At 51.7% G+C, this 17,917-nt stretch overlaps 1 protein-coding gene across 1 annotated transcript in view; it reads left to right on the top strand.

Annotated features, from left to right (window-relative positions):
• The first annotated feature begins 2,024 nt into the window (after nt 1-2,024).
• TMEM132B (transmembrane protein 132B) overlaps nt 2,025-17,917 on the top strand; it is a 371,854-nt gene continuing 355,961 nt past the window's right edge. The window contains exon 1 of the mRNA XM_072722666.1: nt 2,025-2,474. Within this exon, the coding sequence (XP_072578767.1) occupies nt 2,408-2,474 (67 nt within the window). The 5' untranslated portion in view covers nt 2,025-2,407. The remainder of the gene's footprint in view (nt 2,475-17,917) is intronic.

The raw sequence follows: 17,917 nt of genomic DNA, 5'->3' as shown, positions 1-17,917 counted from the left end.
GGGGGGTGTCTGGGGGGGCATGACCCTTGGGGGAAGAGGAAGGCAGTTCCGTCTGCCATCACTCCTGATACTGTATAGCCCTTGGCTCGGGTCCTCAGCAGACCTGTTCACCCCTTCCCCGTGCACCTCCACCAGAAAATGACTTGTTAACTTTGGTCACAGACTCCCCAGGCCTCATTGACCTGCTGCCTGTCAAACACAGGGGACGAGGGACGTCTTGGCTTGAAGGCCCCAGGTCCCCCTCCTGCGAGCTCCCTGCAGGTTAGCTGCGTGTGCATTTCCTCTTTGTAAGACGGAGTTCCTGGAGGGGCTGGTGCCTGCATTCCATTCATCCTCCCCCACCCCCCAGGCCTGGCACACAGTAGGTGCTCAGCTCAGCAAATACTTACCAGTGGGGGAGGCAGCCCCTCTCTGAGCATCCCAGCAGATGTTGACAGTGTCTGGGGCATCCTCCTCCCAGCAAGGGGAGTCACAGAGAGGGGCAGATGGGCCCTTCACCAGGGCCACCCCAGACCCGAGGAGACCACCCGTTGTCTAGCCTGCCATTTGGTTCTCCGTGCAAGGATCACAGACCTTGCCAGAGAGCCTGAAGCGAACTTGGCCAGTGCGTGGGTTCTTTGCAAAGGAAGCCTATTAGTGGCAACGGGAGAATCCCTTTCTGTCTCGCAATTAACCTGGCCTGGAGACTCGCCACCTGCCCCTAGCTCTTTCTTCCTTCTTTTATCTAAGAAGAGCTGAGCGCCGCTTCTGCTAATGAGCTTGTCTGTACTAATGAAGCAGGTGCCCTGTCCCCTGCCATCCCCCCTCACCAGCTGGGAGGGGGAAGGATTGTTCTTCTGATGTGAGCTCTGGGCCCAGAGGAAAATCAGATACATGATAATAATGACCATAATGATGAGAATGATAATGTCCACAGTGGATCCCTTTAAATGAGCTCTTACTTCATAGATCAGGGGCTTTATACGCCTTCTGTGGGACACCAGGTGGATGCTGCAATGGCTTCTGTTTCTCAGATGGGGAAACTGAGGCTGGAGAGCATCAATGAGGTGGCCCGGGTAGCATAACCAGAAAGTGGCAGGGCCAGGTTCTCAGCCAAGACTTTGAGACTCTGTTTGTCTCACCCCACGCTGCCTTATTGATGTTTCCAAAGAGTTTGACCCACTTTTTCATGGAAAACCTAGAGACTGGAGCCAGTGGCTGCTGCATGGCAGCTGGGAGCGAACGAGGACTCCCACCTCAGGTGCCCCCCACCAGCTGCATGGGGCAGGTTTCAAGGCCTCTGAGGGTTGCTGCAGGAACCCCCCAGCCACGTGCGCGCAGCATGATTCATTCATTGGGCTGCGCCCCCGCTGCCCCGCTGGGCTGGGGTGAGGGGGTGCGGAGGGGATACTGGATGCTGTGACCCCCAGTGAGACCCTGTCCCCAGCCTAGAAGGATCCCAGTCCCCGTCCTGGCCTCCATTATACCCCCGCGCGGCTGCACCTCGCCTCACGCCCCTCCGCCTCCAGGGCGCCCCCAGGGTCCCTGCCTCACACCTGGGGAGACATCCCAGGACGCCTTCCATCCCCTTCAGGATCCCTGAGCGCGCCTGGCCAGCGCACCTGTCCGGCCCGGCGCCCGGCGGCTACTCCTCAGGTAGCCCCTGACTCCTTGGGGCCACCCGTGCCTCGCCTGCCCCGCAGGCAGCCCCGAGCTGTGACTCCATCCCAAGGCCTCTGGCCTGCGCGCAGCCCTGCGGACACCCCCACCGCCCCCGGCCTGCGGGCGTCGCTGCCCGCCGGGGACCTTCCCCTGCCTCCCCCACCCCGCGACCTTGGGGACTCCCGCCGCTCGGCCGCAGGCGCCCCGCCCGCCCCGCGCCCGCCCCGCGCCCTCCCCCGGGCACGCCGGGGAGGGGCCCGCCCGCCCCCACGGCTGCGCGGCCGCCCCGCGCCCAGGCCCGCCCCCGGCCCCGCCCCGGCCCGCCCCGGCCCGCCCCCGGCCCGCCCTCCCGCCGGCGCCCGGCTCCTCACTGTCCGCGGGCCGAGGGGCGGCCGGCAGCTGGCGCTGGCGCTGGCACAGGCGGCGGCGGCGATGGGACGCGCGCTGGGGCGCGGGAGCCGCGGCGGCGGCGGGGCCCGCGCAACCCGGGCCGAGTGCGGGGCCGCCGGCGTGGGCGTGGGGCTCTGAGCCCGGCCCAGCTCCCCGCCGCCCCGCGAGCCCCGCGAGCCCCGCGAGCCCCGCCGAGCGCGCAGGGCCACAGCGCCCGCCGCCTGCGTCTGGGGAGAGCGGCGCCGGGGCCAGCCATGCCCGGAGCCCGAGCGTAGCCGCGGGGCCGCCCCGGGAGCCGCCCGGGAGCCGCGGGCCGGGCCGGGCCGGGCCGGGCGCGCGACAGGAGCAGCGCCGCGCCCCCCGCGCGCCGAGGACCATGCCGCCCCCGGGCCGGGCGCCGCCGCTCGGGCTCCTGCTGGCGCTGGCCGCGCTCCGGTGCCCAGGTAAGGCGCCCCCGGCCCCTCCCCGGCCCTCCCCGGCCCTCCCCGCCCCGGCCGCCGCGCGCAAAGTTGGCTCCCGCGCGGGGCCGCCGCCTCCTCCGCGAGGCCCCGGCAGCTCGGCTCGCCCGGCTCGGCTCTGGGGAGGCCCGGGGGTCCCCGCACCGCCCTCCGCGCGGCGCCGAGCCCGCCGGCCCCCGTCCCGGGTCCCTGCAGGGCGCGCGGGGGCAGGCGCTCGGGAGGCGGGTGGGCGCGCGTCTCCGGGGACCTCGCCCCCTCCGCGCCCCCTCCGCGCCCCCTCCGCGCCCCCTCCGCGCCCCGCCCGGCCCCGGTTCCCGCGCGGGCGCCGGCGGACCCCTCTGCCCGCTTCCCGACGCCCGCGGACTGCGCACGGCGGTGCGTTCCCTGGACACCTGCGGGGCCCCAGCCCCGAGGTCGTCTCGGTCGGCGCAGCCTGTCTGGCTCGCCCGCAGCCTCCCCCGCCGCACCCTCCTGCTTTTACACCCCGCCCCCCCCCCGGAACGTGTCCCCTCCCAGGTGGGCCCCCCTTAGCCGAGGCGCAGCCTGCTGCTCGCTTTCTGGAGACGCGCGCGCGGCCCCAGCACCTCGCCCCCGGCCGGCCGGGCAGCCCCGCGCGCGCAGGGCCGCCTGGAACGTGGTGATGCCCAGAGCCATTGCCTGGGTACCATGGAGCCGGCCTCCCTGCTGGCACCGGCGCAGCTGTCGCCAAAGCTAGTGAGTGGCAAAGGCAAAATAGTCCTGCGTTTTCTCTCTCTGCTGGAGTTTGGAAAGCTTCTTCCACCTTGGCCTGGCTACGTGTTGGTTCTAGAGGAAGCCCATCTTAAAATGCCAATCCCTCCCCCCCCTTCCCCCTCCCCCCTCCCCTCCCCCCACCCCAAACAGTGGAGACGATCCTAGAGGCTCTCCCAAAGGCTCGGATGAACCCGGAACAGTCACGAGCAACATCCGTGTGCACTTGGGGGGAGCTCAGTTCCCCAAACATTTTAAAATCAGGACCCACGATTTGGGAGCAGAGAAGCTTTCGCTTTAGAAAAATTCTCATTTCCTTGACGAACAAACGGCACAGACACCCAGGCTGCTGTAGAAAAATACAACTTTTAACTTTTCAACCGTGACTGCCTTAGGGAGGTTGCATTTAGAAACGAACCTTGTATGCCAGCCTAACGTGTGATGTATTCGCATGCAAAAAGTAAACACTGTCTTACTTCGAGGTGCCCTCAAGTGACCCAGAATATTTCATAAAACCTTCCACTGGGAGAGAACCTTCAGCCGGAGATATCCATCGGTGCTCAAACGGCTCTGGTTTACCGTGTGCATGAATCTTCAGTCTGCCTGGCTCATAAGCAGCTCTGATAGCTGTTCTGCTTTCAGCCTTCTTCTGTGGTACATGGGGGTGGGGGGTGGGGGTGGGAGCAGGTGGTCAAGGCTGTTTCTTCCTAGCCAAAGCCCTGGGACCTGATCTCAGAAGTGCGGTCCCTTGGACTTGAAAATTGCAGTTTTGTCTCTATTTTGTTTTCTCCACGGGGGTCAGCCTTAGCCTGGATGTGCTCATAGGCGAATATTGGAAACCTCTCAGAGAAGCTGCCTGCCTCTAGTGCTTGTAAGAGAACATGGAGAACCCCCTCCCCCCTTCCCCACCCTCCCCTAGCAACGGAAGAGCTTGTGCCTCGCTCTGGGAGGCCGGGTCCTGGCAGGGAAGGTGCGTCGCCCCTGGAACCTGCTGCTGGCCCCGCTCCTAGCCCTGCCGCCCTGCTGCTTTCCCGCAGCTCCTTTTGGCAGATGCCGCGAGGACAGAGCCCTCGGTTCCATCCTCAGGTTCTTGGGAGCACATGTAAGTCTTCCACTGGTCCCTACCAGGGACCTAAAGAGAGACAGTTTGATAACTCTATATTTAGCACCAGTTAGGAGAGCTAGGAAAAAAAAAAAAAAAAAACAAGGCTGAAATTCTTGAAAGATACTTAGCTGCCTACTGTTGGTTGAAAGGTTCAGAGGAATTAGCTAGAGCTTCCTTCAGAGCCGGTTGGATTTTTCTGGGTAATTTCTGGCGTGATTTACCGACCACGTTTGGCTGAGGTTCTGGGGGAAGGGCTGGAAGGGTTCACAGGAGAGGAAGGATGCCCTCTCCCCCATCACACGGGGACTGTCTGCTCTGTCCCCCCCCCCCCCCCAGCGTGGGTAGCTGCCATGGTAAAGAGTGTGGTGGGCGTACTTCTTTCAGCCTTGCAAGCGCTTAAACATATGGAACTATACTTGGTAAGAGTCAGCACAAATCCTCCAGCTTAGCGACTAGGGGGCCCCCATTATTCAAGCCACTTTTGTGCATGCTCTGGCTTTGCAAATTAGCGGCGCTGTTACTGCCCCTGCTGGAGGAAATGGACGCGCCTTGCTTCATTGACCCATTGTGCTCAGGGTCTATAAAATCGGGGTGGGTGGAGAGCCCCCGACAGAGAGGCCTTGTGAGTGGCAGAGCCTGCCAGTGGGGGGGGGCTTTGGCTTCAAAGCGGAGACACTCTTAGCCTCGCCTGGCACCTTGGCATGGCATGTGGTATATTTCTTTCTCATTACAATAGTGGTTGGGGAGGGGGGGGCTGCGTGTGTCTGGGGCTGCTCTTCAGAGAGGTGGCTCTGGGAGGTGGTGGGAGTGGTATGCAAATGCCGTCACCTCCCCTGAGTGATTTAATGGCGGTACAGTGGAGGTTCCCAGAGTAAATCATTTCACTTCCCCCCTACCGGATGCAGGGAACTTGGGAGGCGTGGGGCTTCTGCATGAGCTGCAGTCCTTGGAGCCAGCAATGAGCATGGTGGTTGCCATGATCCAAGAGAGTGAAAGAAACCCCTTGCTTGTTGGTGCAAAGTCCAGGAGGGTGGTCTTGAGGCCGGCAGAGCCTTCTAGGGGCCCTGTTCCTGGATGAGCCCCCACTTGTACGCGGCTGGGTGGCTCCTTTCTTCTCTCCTGGGTCTAGTATTGAATGGGCACAGAGAGGGTGCATTTCCCTTTGTAGCAGTGGCGTTGAGCAAGTGCATGCTGCCCATCGGCGAGGGGAGCTGGGGGCACCCTGGCACCACGGGCAGCGTCATGGGGCGAGAGTGGTACCACTAGCTCTTTCTTGGAGTAAATGAGTGGGCTTGCAGAGCAAGAAGGCATCTTAGAGAATCTTCCCCCTGCCCTCCAACAGCCCCCTTTGCAGATGGATAACAGGAGACTCAGGCATCGGGATGACTTGGTCAGGGTCACGCAGTGAGTTGGTGTCAGATGGGGCTCGCGGCTCACACAATTTCTCTCTTGAAAAAACTCTTCGCTCAGGCGTTTCCTTGCTGTACACAGGGGAGTCTTTCTGGTAAAGGAGCTCTACTGTGTGGTCCTTTAGGGGACTGTGGCTCCATTTAAGGAGCCCAAGGTCAAGAGAATGACAGCTGTTCGGTGATGCCAGAATAGCCAGGCGTCAGCTCACAAAGGCAGCGGGTCATCACAGTGGTGCTGCTGGGGATGGGGCAATGGGACCAAGAGCCTCCGAAAGTGCTCACTCTGTGCCAGGCACCATCCCAGGCCTTGCCTGGTCTGACCACAGTGGAAGACTCGCCATGCTGGCGGGTGGATGGTCTCACTATTCACCGTTTATAGGTGAGGCTGTTGAGACCCAGAGAGGCTGAGTAGCTTGCCTGAGGTCACACAGTGTCAGGATTCTGGCCCAGGCGCTGGTCTGTGCCTTACCCCCGACCTCACATGGCCATGTTCTCCCATGTGGCCTCAGCGTGGTGTGGATGGGTTTCTGGATTCCAGGGTGGGGGGTGACTATTGCGTCCCTTTCATGTGCCAACCTGTGCTTTTCTTTCTTTTCTTTTCTTTTCTTTTCTTTTCTTTTCTTTTCTTTTCTTTTCTCTTCTTTCTTTTCTTTTCTTTCTTTCTTCTTTCTTTCTTTCTTTCTTTCTTTCTTTCTTTCTTTCTTAATATATTTTTAAAGATTTCATTTGTTTATTCATGAAAGACAGAGAGAGAGGCAGAGATACAGGCAGACGGAGAAGCAGGCTCCCTGTGGGGAGCCCGATGTGGGACTCAATGCCAGGACCCCCGGATCACGCCCTGAACCAAAGGCAGATGCTCAACACTGAGCCACCCAGGTGTCCCATGCACTTCTTTTCTGTAACAAATACATCTGTTGATGTGAACTACGGTTGAGAGCCATAGAAATCAGACAGATGGGAGTCTGCTCTGCAGGCAACTGGGAATCCTTCAGATTGGGTGCTCTCATGGGATTCGGTGGTTATGGTAAAGGCTGAGACTTTGGCAGACAGGATCTCCCCCCTTTCCTTTTGGTCTCCTGTCCTGGTTCTTGGATTTCAGTGGACCTTAGTGTCTAGAACAACTCAGTGACTAGCGCTCTCTGAGGCTGTGATTGTGTGTCTAGAGTAGTCTTGGTTCACGTTTCTCAGCTCAGGTATCATCCTGCTGCTGCATGGAGCAGTTCGGCCTCCATGCACTTGTTTCTTCATGAGTGATTGATGAGCATCCCCCAAGTCCAGATGTCTTCCTCTGATCTACAGCTGATTGTGTGTTCTGAGCCCTTCCCAGATTTTGCTTCATTGAGTCCTCAACAACCCCATGGGGGTAAGGACTGGTGTTCGCCCTATTTTACAGATGGGGAAGCTCAGAAGCACAGAGGTGCCATGGGTTTTACAAGGTCACACAGCCATGGAGGGAAAGGGGATCCACGCGAACCCACAATGTGCCCGGCTCGCAGTCTGTGCTCCTAACTGCTACCTTCTCTGTTATCGTGGGCTCCAAGTTTTGGAGGAATTGATTGGATTTTGACACTTATTTGGGCCCCAGGAATCCAGGGATGTGTCTTATGTTGAGTTGGTTCTTCTATGAGAAGATTGTTTTGGAGGAATTGGGCTGCTCTGAAGTCAGCCCTCTCAGTCAGGAGCCCTGGCAAGCATCGGCAGAGAGGGCTTGGCGTTTTGGGTAATTGCACCTGCATGGACGTCCAGTGGAGGGGGGCTGCTGTGGCCTCTTGGGCCATGTCTGGCCTGTAGACCTCTCTCATTGGTTGCCAGCATTTAAAAAGTGGGAGGTGTCAGTATCACGGTCCAGGTTTCTGGCTTCTCTCAAGAAACCAGGAGATCTTGTTTAACCCTTGACTGCTCTGAGACTCAGTTTCCTCATCTGTAAAATGGGCCCTATTCTAGTCCATTCAGGGTGGGCGGCCTGTAAACAACAGACCCCTATTTCTCATGGTTCTGAAAACTGGGAAGTGCAAGGTCAGGGCACCAGCATGGCCACGTTCCTGGTTCACAGATGTTGTCCTCTCCCTGTGTCTTGATGTGGTGGGAGGGCAGGGGGCTCTCAGGGGTCTCCTTTATGAGGGCACCAATCCCATTCATGGGGCTCCACCCTCATGACCTCATCATCTCCCAAAGGTCCCAGTTCCTGATATCATCACATTGGAGGCTAGGTTTCAACATAGCAACTTTGAGGGGGACACAGACACAGGCGGCCCAGACGGCAGGCCCAGAACTTACCCCCTTGCCCATCTGGCCACAAAGTTGGGCAGCTCCAGGGCAGTGAGGGGGCTGCCCGGCGTGGCCTGCGTTTCCTCAGGAGGAGACGGGCAAGAAGGGAAGGCCAGGTGGGCTCTTTGCTGTGATGGTCAGAGTGCAGTGTGAGGGGTTGATGGACCCTTGGTGCCTTCCAAGTGGCTTCTCACTTTAAATTTCCCTGGGTTCTCTGGTAACTGCCCAGGGAGAGGTTAGGGGCTCTGTAGTATCCCCTGTAGGGGATACTAAAGCTCAGGGGAGTGGAGGGACCCCGATCAAGACAACACTGCCTGAGTGGCAGGGTGGGGGTCTCCTCCCCAAAGTGCCTGGCTCCTCCTATCTTTCCTGCCCCTAAGGTGCCTTCTTGTCCTTGAGTTTTCCTTCAGTTTCCCTGTCTTCCAGCATAAGTAATTTTGACCTCAGGGTCCTGCATCCTAGGGCAGGTTCGTGTGATGGAGAGAGACAAGGAGCCAACAAATTCACAGACAGGAGAGTCGTAGACAGTAATTTGTGTTCCTTATATTCAATACAAGGCAATGTGATGGGGAGTGACTGGGTGATCCAGGAAGACTTCTGGAGGAGGTGGCATTCGTCTTATCTGAGTCCTACTTGATCAGAAGGGTGTTGCAGGCAGAAGGATTGTGAATACTTGCAAGGTACTTTGCACAGTGCCTGGCACACAGCAAGTGCTCCAGAACTGCCAGTTCCCTCCCTCCCTTATTCATTCAACAGACATTTATTAATCAGTTCTGAGCACTGTGGGGACACAGTGTGGAACAAAGGAGACACATTCCCCATTCCTAGGAGCCGGCGTTCTGGTGAAGCTAGGCAATCATAAAACAATGGACAGACAGATACATAATTTAATGCCAGGCAGTGATAGGTGCCGGGGGAGAGGCAAAGCAGGGTTGCCTTTGTCACTTTATTCTCCATCCGGGTGCTTGTTTTGCTACTTGCCACTCGGTGCAGGATGGGCCTGTGATGCCCACTGTCTGCCGAGGGAAGCAGAGCAAGAAGCCTGGGTTCTTTGAGTTGCATTCCGACGTCTTCTGGTGCTTAAACCACCTGAGTCCGCAGTCGGGGTGTTCCCAGTTCCCTTCCCTGACACCTGACTCCTTAACTGATCAATACCCTCTCCGTACACTTCAGTCCCAAAATAGTTACATAAAAAATCAATAGAGTGCAATTTGATTTGCTGTATTTTATTACCGAGGGTGATGGAGTATCTGGAATTGCCTGGTGCTTCTGAGCCTGGTTGTTTTGGGTCTTAACCTAAATTAACCCGTTGGGGGACCTAACTCATCCTGGCTGCGCTTTGGTGCCCAGAATTCGGTGCCTCCGAAGGGTGACTCAGTAAATAATGCATCTTTAATGTCTGCTTTGTGTTGGGAATGCCTCCCGCCAGGGCTCTTCATGCATCAGAGCAAATGGACACATAAAAACCGTGCTGTGGCTGCAGCCAGCGCTCCCGGGCCGGCTCTGTGCGCCTGCTGGAGGGTCCTGTCTCTCCTTCCAGAACTCTGGAGGGGCTGGCTCTGCCCGGCCTCCTGGCCTCGGAATCCGTGGCTTCCTTTGTTTGCCCGGTTCCCTTCATGTTGTGTACTGTCGACGTATTTATATCCTTGGCGTGGTATTTTTCCCTTCTGTGGTTGTGCCATCTGCTGCTGCAGGCTGCTGGCTCTCCTGGGCGAGCTGAGGGGGCCGGATTTGAGGGGATGGGGGGCACCTGGGCAGACGGATGCAGGCTCTACAGACAAGGCTGCAGGGGTGCCAGGTGGGAGGGGACCCTGTTCTCCCGGAGGCTGCTCCAAGCAGAAATATTGGGTAGACACAGTGGAAGGGGAGGGCCTGGTGTGGATGGAAGATGTCATTTCGCCAAAAAAATTTTCTAGGGTGGCAGTGAATCGGGACTCTTCCAGGCCAGGGGAGAAAGCCTGCGGCTGCCTTTGGGCCATATCTGGCCCAGAGACTCGTCTTGTTAGTTGCCAGCATTTAAAAAGTGGCAGATGTTGGTATCCAGGATCCTGGCTTCTCTCAAGAAATTGGGAGATCTGCGACTCCGGTCTGGCTCCTTGACCTCTGTGAGACTCCATTTCCCTGTCTGTAAAATGGGTCTTGAAGTCCCTTGTTGCTGATCATCTTCCTTGAAACTCCAGCCCAGTCTACATCCTTCTTCCTTATCTGCCTTTGCTTGTCTGAAAATGTTTTTATTGTGCACCTATGCTGTGCTGGGTACTATTCTCAGGGCTGGTGAAACAGCAAGGACAGAATAGTCAAAGGCCCCTGTCCTTGTGGAGTCAGCATTAATGTGGAGACAGACAGTTACTGGACTAAATGAATAACTAAAATGCAGTTTGTTGAGTGGTAGTAAGTGCTACAGAGAAGCACGGAGAAGGGCTTCAGGAAAAGAATGCTGGGGGAGGGATATTTTGCAGTTTTATTTTATTAAAAACATTTTTTTTTAATTAAGTAAACTCTACATCCAATGTGAGGCTCAAACTCACAACCCTGAGATCAAGAGTCACATGCTCCACTGACTGAGCCAGCCAGGTGCCCCTCTTGTTTTAAATAGCAGCATCCAGAAAGGTGGCATTTGAGTGAAAACCTAAAGAAGTAAGGGAATGAGCTATCCGGTGGCTGTCTTGCAGAAGAGTGTTCCAAGCAGAGGGGGAACAGCTAGTGCAAAGGCCCTGAGGTGGGAATGTGCTTGGCAGTTTTGAGGACAGTAAAGAGGCCAGTGCACCAAGCTTAGTAAGAGAGGGAGAGCAGTGGTGAGGTGGCAGGACCAAGTTTGGTAAGGACTGTGGCTTTTCCTCTGAGTGAGATGGGAGCTGTCAACAGGTTTGACAGAAGATGGCTATGTTCTGACTCCCAGGAGCAAAAGCAGGGAGAGCCTAGAAGGCCTACTGCAGCAGTCCGGGCCTGGATCACTGGTGGCGGTGGAGGAAGTCACAAGTAGGGTTTGGGTGAGTTGGAAAGTTGTGCTACAGGACCAGCTGACTGATAGATTTGTTCAGTGTGTATATATATATATATATATAAATATATAGTAATATATTTAATATATATTTATATTTAATATTTATATATATATTTATATATATTTAATATTTCATTTATTTATTTGAGAGAGAGAGAGAGCATGAGCTGGGGGAGCAGCAGAGGGAGAGCTGGGACCACCCCCCCACTTCCCCACGTGGGGCTTGATCCCAGGACCCTGAGATCATGACCTGAGCCAAAAGTAGATGCTTAGTTAACTGAGCCGCCAAGGCGCCCCTTGTTCAGTAAATATTTACTGGGTGCCAACTCTATGCCTATCACCGTACTTGGAATTGGGGCCAAATCAATATTTGTTAGCAATGAAATTAACAAACAGAACTTAACATCTGTGAGTTAGGCTTTTGCCTTCTGTAGGTTCTTCCCCAACTGCCCTGGGGAGAAGGACCTAGTAGTACATCCCTTAGTGAGAAACCAGTTTTAAGGGGATCCAAGGATGACCCTGGATGCAAAATGCTTATTAGCACATTGCCTGGCACATCCTTAAGTGCTCAGTAAATGGTGGCAATTATTAAGAACATTAGGATAGTTGGGAAACCAGGACCCCATTACCCTATTTGTCCCTGGAAGCACAGTTGGTGGAGATTGGATTTGAACTATGATCTATCAGACTCTGGTGTTCATTTTTCCTGCTGGAACCAGGACTATTTAAAGAGAAAAAGTTTCTGTGCTCATAATGTGATTATTCTGGCACAGTTCATTGTTCATTTGCCAGTATAGGTGTACTCGCTTTGTCTAGTAGACGTGTAGGTGAAATGTTGTGTGTCAATCAATTCTATCTTCTCCATCAACTTCCACAACATTTTGGAGATGAGTAAGGTTTCTCTGACCCCACGTGGCTTTGGCTGCTGACATGCTGCTTATTAGTTTCTGCATCCCTTAAACCAGCATCACCAAACTATGGCCCAGGGACTAGATCTGGGTCTCTACCTGTGTTCGTGAATAAAGATTTGTTACAACACAGCCACATCCATTTGTTTACGTGTTATGTGTGGCTGCTTTCTCACAGCAGTGAGGAGTGAGTAGTGTTAGAGATCATCTTGCCTGCAAAGCCTGAGTAAACTACCTACTACCTAGCCTTTTTAAGGACAAAGCTTGCCTTAAATGAAAGTCAAACAAGGAAGGCTCTGTAAATGTGTGTCTATAGCACACATTTGTGGTCAAGAACAAGTATCCCTTTTGAATTGTCCAGCTCATCTGAATGAGAAGAATTGTGGGTTTGGTATCTCTTGGTTGAAAAAATATATTGATTGAAAGTTGCCATCAATTCAGTAATGCTTTTGAGCGAGTGGGTTTTGGTAATTACAGTAGCATTTATGTAACATTTTAAAAATAGTAGCACATGTGTGTGCAGATATTTTTACTCTGTAGGCAAAGCTAGATGGCTTACAGCTCAGAAGACCCCTTGTAAGGATTCTGCTGGAGATAATCAGTATTAAAGGAGCCCACTGGTTAGTTATTTTATCCTTGGCATGACTCGGATCAATGGATCTCTTTTATGAGCTTCTTTTTGGATTGTTTTAAAAATGAACATAGCCTTCTCTATGTTTACTTGTGACACCCAGGTCCGTGATACTTTAAGTTTCCAATGCTAAGATTTTGAGTTCACTTATGGAGCTTATGTGCCAAATGCAAGCTGTCTATTGCTATATTAATGTGGATTCTTATCATTGCAAGGGACAAAATTGGGAATTTACTAGACTTGGGAGCTAAGAAGTTCAAAGAAGAAGCAGCTTCAGGCATGGCTAGATCTAGGGGCGTAACAGTCCAAATGAGCACTTCTGCGCTTTCACTTTGTCTCTTGGTTCTCCTTTCCTCTGTGTTCATTTAATCCTCAGACAGGCTTTCTCTACCTCACAGCAAACCTGGCCACAGTCAGCTCCAGGCTTTGTTCCAAAATCACCCCTCTCTTTTCTAATTACAATAGTAAGAACCCTCGAACTAACTTGGATAGTAGGTATACTGACCCCTCAACCAGGGACTGTGACTGAATGGAATCCTGTATGTGATCAGCCACACTTAAGTCAGAAGCTCATCTCTGGAGTTGGAATTGGAAGCGCGTTGCCAGAAAGATAGGAGATGATTTCCCAAAGGAAAATCCCAGTGCTTATACCAGGAGAAAGATAAAGTTGCTGCAACATTTTACCAAGCGAGGTGGGGGGAAGCCTCAGGAGGGGCACCAGAGCCCCTCCTCCAAGGAGCGAATAGATACCTTGTCCCATCTTTATTGCACCCGTGACCTTTGAAGCCCCAGTACGGGGATTTCACACATATTTTGGTTGCTTTGATTGAAAACATGGAATATTTGGGATGCAATCTGCTAATATCTGTGAAAAGAGAACCTGGTCTTTGACCCAGCCCTCCCACTTTTGGGAAATATATTTTTTTAGAAGTGAAAGGACTAAAAAAATAAAATAAAAAAAAAATAAAAAAAAAAGAAGTGAAAGGACTACTATACAAGGTTTGTATGTTCAGGGATATTTATAACAGCATCTGCTGTAGTGGTGAAAAAGAGATGACTCTCTCCATCAGTCAAGCAGTTCTTGACTAAATGGTGGTATTTCCACGTGGACCACCATGTCTGTTAAAAAGAACATCTTGGACCACCGCTCTTTCTAGATCCATTCTCCTGGAAGGATGACCAGGGCTTATTTTCAAGTGAGAAAAGTGAGTTGCATGGTAACTTTAATAACCATGGTCTGGTTATTAAAATGTGCAATGCCATTTTAATAAAAACAATGAGCCAAAAGTCCCCTCTGTGTATGAAGTAGGCAATATTTGTGTCATGCTTCCTATATATGCCAGTCACAATTGTAAGAACATACGTCAACTCATCTAATCCTTACAAGAAGCCTAGGTGTGTGGGTATTTTTATATCCCTTTTAAAGAAGGAAAAGTTAGAATTATACGGCCTCGGTGTAGGAATATGGGAGTGATTTGGTGGGTGGTGGGAAAGGAGGGGCAGGGAAGGGTGGACATCTGGAATGTTTGAGATATTTTAGCCACAATCATGCCAGGTTTTATGTAGAGAGCCCCACTTTTCCCCTTAGGGTTTCTGGGTCCCTGTTGTAACTGGCCTCAGTGGGGATCCTCTGGATTTGCTGCTGTGTTTTCCTGATGGAGGGGGCTATGGTGTATGGAACTTGGGTGAGCCGGGAGGGATGCTGCTTCGTAGATCCCTGGGGGAGAGGAAGCCTGGGTGTGTGGTGTGACAGGCATATCCTGTGAGAATGGTTTCGTCAGTGAATAACACAGACTTAAAACAGGTGGTAGCTTAAAAAGTAGGGTGTTGTTTCTCTTCCAAGTCAGTTTCTGGAGTCGTGTAGTTTAGGACTTTAGGTTGGCTCTGTTCCATGAAGTCCTCATGGGCCCTTGCTGCTTTCTACCATTTCAAGGTTGTGGTCTTTTGTACTCATGGTCCAAGATGGCAGCTCTAGGTACAACAATTTCATCTTCATTCCAGGCACCAATATGGGGGTGCAGACAAGGCAAGGGTAAAGGATATACATCACTTGTCTTTTATGGAAGAGTCCTGGTAGCTCCATGATGCTTGCACTTATATCCCATTGGCTGTGACTAAGTCACATGGGCACATCTAGCTGCAAGAGAATCTGGGAAGTGTTTTGTTTTGTTTCAGAGAGAGAGTGTGAGTGAGTGAATGTGGTGGGGGACAGAGGGAGAGGGAAAGATAGAATCTTCAGTGGGTTTCATGCCCAGCAGAGAGCTCGATCTCATGACCCTGAGATCATGACCTGAGCTGAAATCAAGATTTAGATGCTTCACCAGCTGAGGCACCCCAAGAACCCCATGGGAAGTCTTCATTTTAGATTGGTACAAGTCAAGAGTCTGTTACTGTGGAAGAAGGACAGATGGATGCCAGGAGACTAATTAGTAGTTGATGATGAATACCTTAGGAGAATAACACAGTGTTTGGAGTGAAGGCATGAACCATCAGGATCTTTTTTTTTTTTTTTTTTAAAGATTTCATCTGTTTATTCACGAGAGACCTACAGAGAGACGCAGAGACATAGGCAGAGGGAGGCTGATGTGGGTCTTGAACCCTGGGATTACGACCTGAGCCAGAAGTAGACGCTCAACCACTGAGCCACCCAGGTGCCCCAGATCTTTTGTAATCGTGCGTGTGTGTGTGTGTGTGTGATTTCATTCTGCTTCCTAAGGTGGGGCCTGGGAGACATAAGTTTTTATGGGTACCAAGGGGAAAATGAAAGCAGTTTGGTGAATGCATAACACCAAAATTTTACATCTCTGTCAAAGATACAAATATGGCTTAAAGAAACATTATAGATAAATCCAAAGTCCCTTTTGAACAATTGCATATCTTTCCAAAAGGTAGCCATTTGTATCAGTTTGCTATGGATTTTTCCATGTAGGAAACCTCTATCTATCTATCTATCTATCTATCTATCTATCTATCTATCTATCTATGTTATAAGATAGTTTTAGGTTTGTTTTTGATACATATACATCTATTCTCTTCCCCAATATCCATGTGCATATAGAACAATATTTTTTTTGAATTGCTGCATGGTAGACCTTGGTAAGGGAATATCAAATTGTATTTAGTGATTTCCCACTGCATCATAAGAGAGAGATTACCCAAACATACAAAAAGGGGTCCGAAAGAAGGGGTTCATCCACCAGGAGCACTGTGCAGAGATCAGCACCCGAGCAGGATCTGCAGACATTTGAAGAAAGCCCAGGTGGGACTGAGGGTTAACAGGTGAAAGAACTGGACACCTGAAGAAGTGGAGTTAACAGAGCAATGGGGACAATAGGGGTCTGGTTCTTTTTATTTTTTTACAAGCTTTTTTTTAAGAGATATTATTTATTTATTCATGATAGACAGAGAGAGAGAGAGAGAGAGAGAGAGAGAGAGAGAGAGAGAGAAGCAGGCTCCATACCGGGAGCCCGACGTGGGGCTTGATCCCGGGTCTCCAGGATCGCACCCTGGGCCAAAGGCAGGCGCTAAACCACTGAGCCACCCAGGGATCCCCCTGGGGGTCTGGTTCTTAGAGAACTGCTGGAGCCTTCCGAGGTGCCAGTCCTAGTGGTTCCCCTTGTGGATGATTCCCAAAGGACTTAGAATGCCAGTCCATCGACTCATTGCATTTCTTCAGATTTTGGGAGCTTCAATCTTAAGAAAGGTACATCCTTTAGTTCTCCAGTCTCTGTGTCTTTAGCCCTTAATGCAAACTCATTTGTTTCTAATGGAAAAGGTTCTCTAGAAAGCACTGTGGATTTATGGTGAAGTTTTAATTTCCTTATGATATCTTTTTCTCCTGCCACCCACCACCCACCACCCCCTACGCCCAGCCCGGTGTAAGTGTTTTTCTCTTAAGTTTATGGGCTGAGCTGTTAAGAGGGTCTGTGTATTTCAGGAGGAAAGGTATTGGAGGAGGAGGTGTCAGCCTTGCTGTTCACACCAGCTTCACTTACACAAGCTCCAAAGTGGCCTCATCTTCCTACTGGACCAATTTGCCTGTCAGATCATTTTGTAAAGGCAACTGCATTCCGCTTTTCTCTCACCATAGTGTAGAGACAATATGAGGGAGGAAGGTGCCACCGTGCGTTTCCCAATATTTCCCACACTTCAAGGGTCCCTCACGCCTCTTGTTCCACATCTGTCTTTGTGAAAGTTTTTAATACATGTTTGCGTGAGGGAATGGCCTTCTATCACATCTCTCACTGCTTAGTTATGTACCATTTGCTGCTTCCGCAGCTGCTTTCTTCTTGCTGTTTCAAGTACATTATTGAAATTTAGGGCACAAGCTCAGGCAGCTGGGGTGTCTGGGTTTGAGTCCCAACTCTGTCACTTGTTAGCTCTGTGACCTTGGGTTGGTTACTTAGCCTCTCCGTGCTATAGCATTCTCACCTGTGAAATGGGTAGAGTAGGCGCCCCTACTCCTTGGGCTGCTGTGAAGATTAAGGGAGACGGTGCATAAGAATTCAAAACAGTGTGTGACTTTGCATGAATCTTTAATAAATGTTGGTACTGCTTTAGTTCTCTTCTGTCTTCACTGAATTTTTTTTTAAAGATTTATTAATCTATTTGACAAAGGAGAGAGAGAGAGAGAGAGAGAGAGAGAGAGAGAGTGAGAATACAAGTGGAGGGAAGGGTAGAGGGAAAGAGAATCTCGAGCAGACACCCCACCAAGTGTGGAGCCCAATGCGGGGCTTGATGCCAGGACCTTGAGATCATGACCTGAGCTGACACCAAGAGTCAGACACTCAGCTGACTGAGACACGCAGGTGCCCCCACTGAATGTTTAATTGAACACATGCTATGTGCCCCGGTGCTCATTTTCATAGTTTTGCTTGTTTCTGCTCCCGCATTATTTTATATCCAAATCCCATAATATGATAGGGGTTGTTAGCCATTTTTGCCTTCCTCTGAGAATAACATCCTGATTTTCTTCTATTAATTTATTTTTTAAAATTAAGATCTGATTGACAAACAATATTATATTAGTGTCAGTGATTCATTATTTATATATGTTATGAAATGATCACCCTGATAATTGTAGTTACCATCTGTCACCATACAGAGTTTTTACAATATTGTTTGACTGTATTCTCTATACTGTATATTGTATTCCCATGTTTTATTTATTTTATAACTAGAAGAAGATTGTGCCTTGTAATCCCTTTCACCTATTTTGACCACTCCCCACCCCGACAACCATCAGTTTGTTTTCTGTATCTATGAGTGTGTTTCTGTTTTGTTTTGCTTGTTTTCCTTTTTAGATTCTACATATAAGTGAAGTCCTGTGGTATTTGTCTTTCTCTGACTTATTTCATTTAGCATAATGCCCTTT

Source organism: Vulpes vulpes, chromosome 10 (genome assembly GCF_048418805.1).
Source record: "Vulpes vulpes isolate BD-2025 chromosome 10, VulVul3, whole genome shotgun sequence".
NCBI lineage: Eukaryota > Metazoa > Chordata > Mammalia > Carnivora > Canidae > Vulpes > Vulpes vulpes.
The sequence above is the reverse complement of the archived record's forward strand: the minus strand, read 5'-3'. Positions and strand labels throughout refer to the sequence as shown.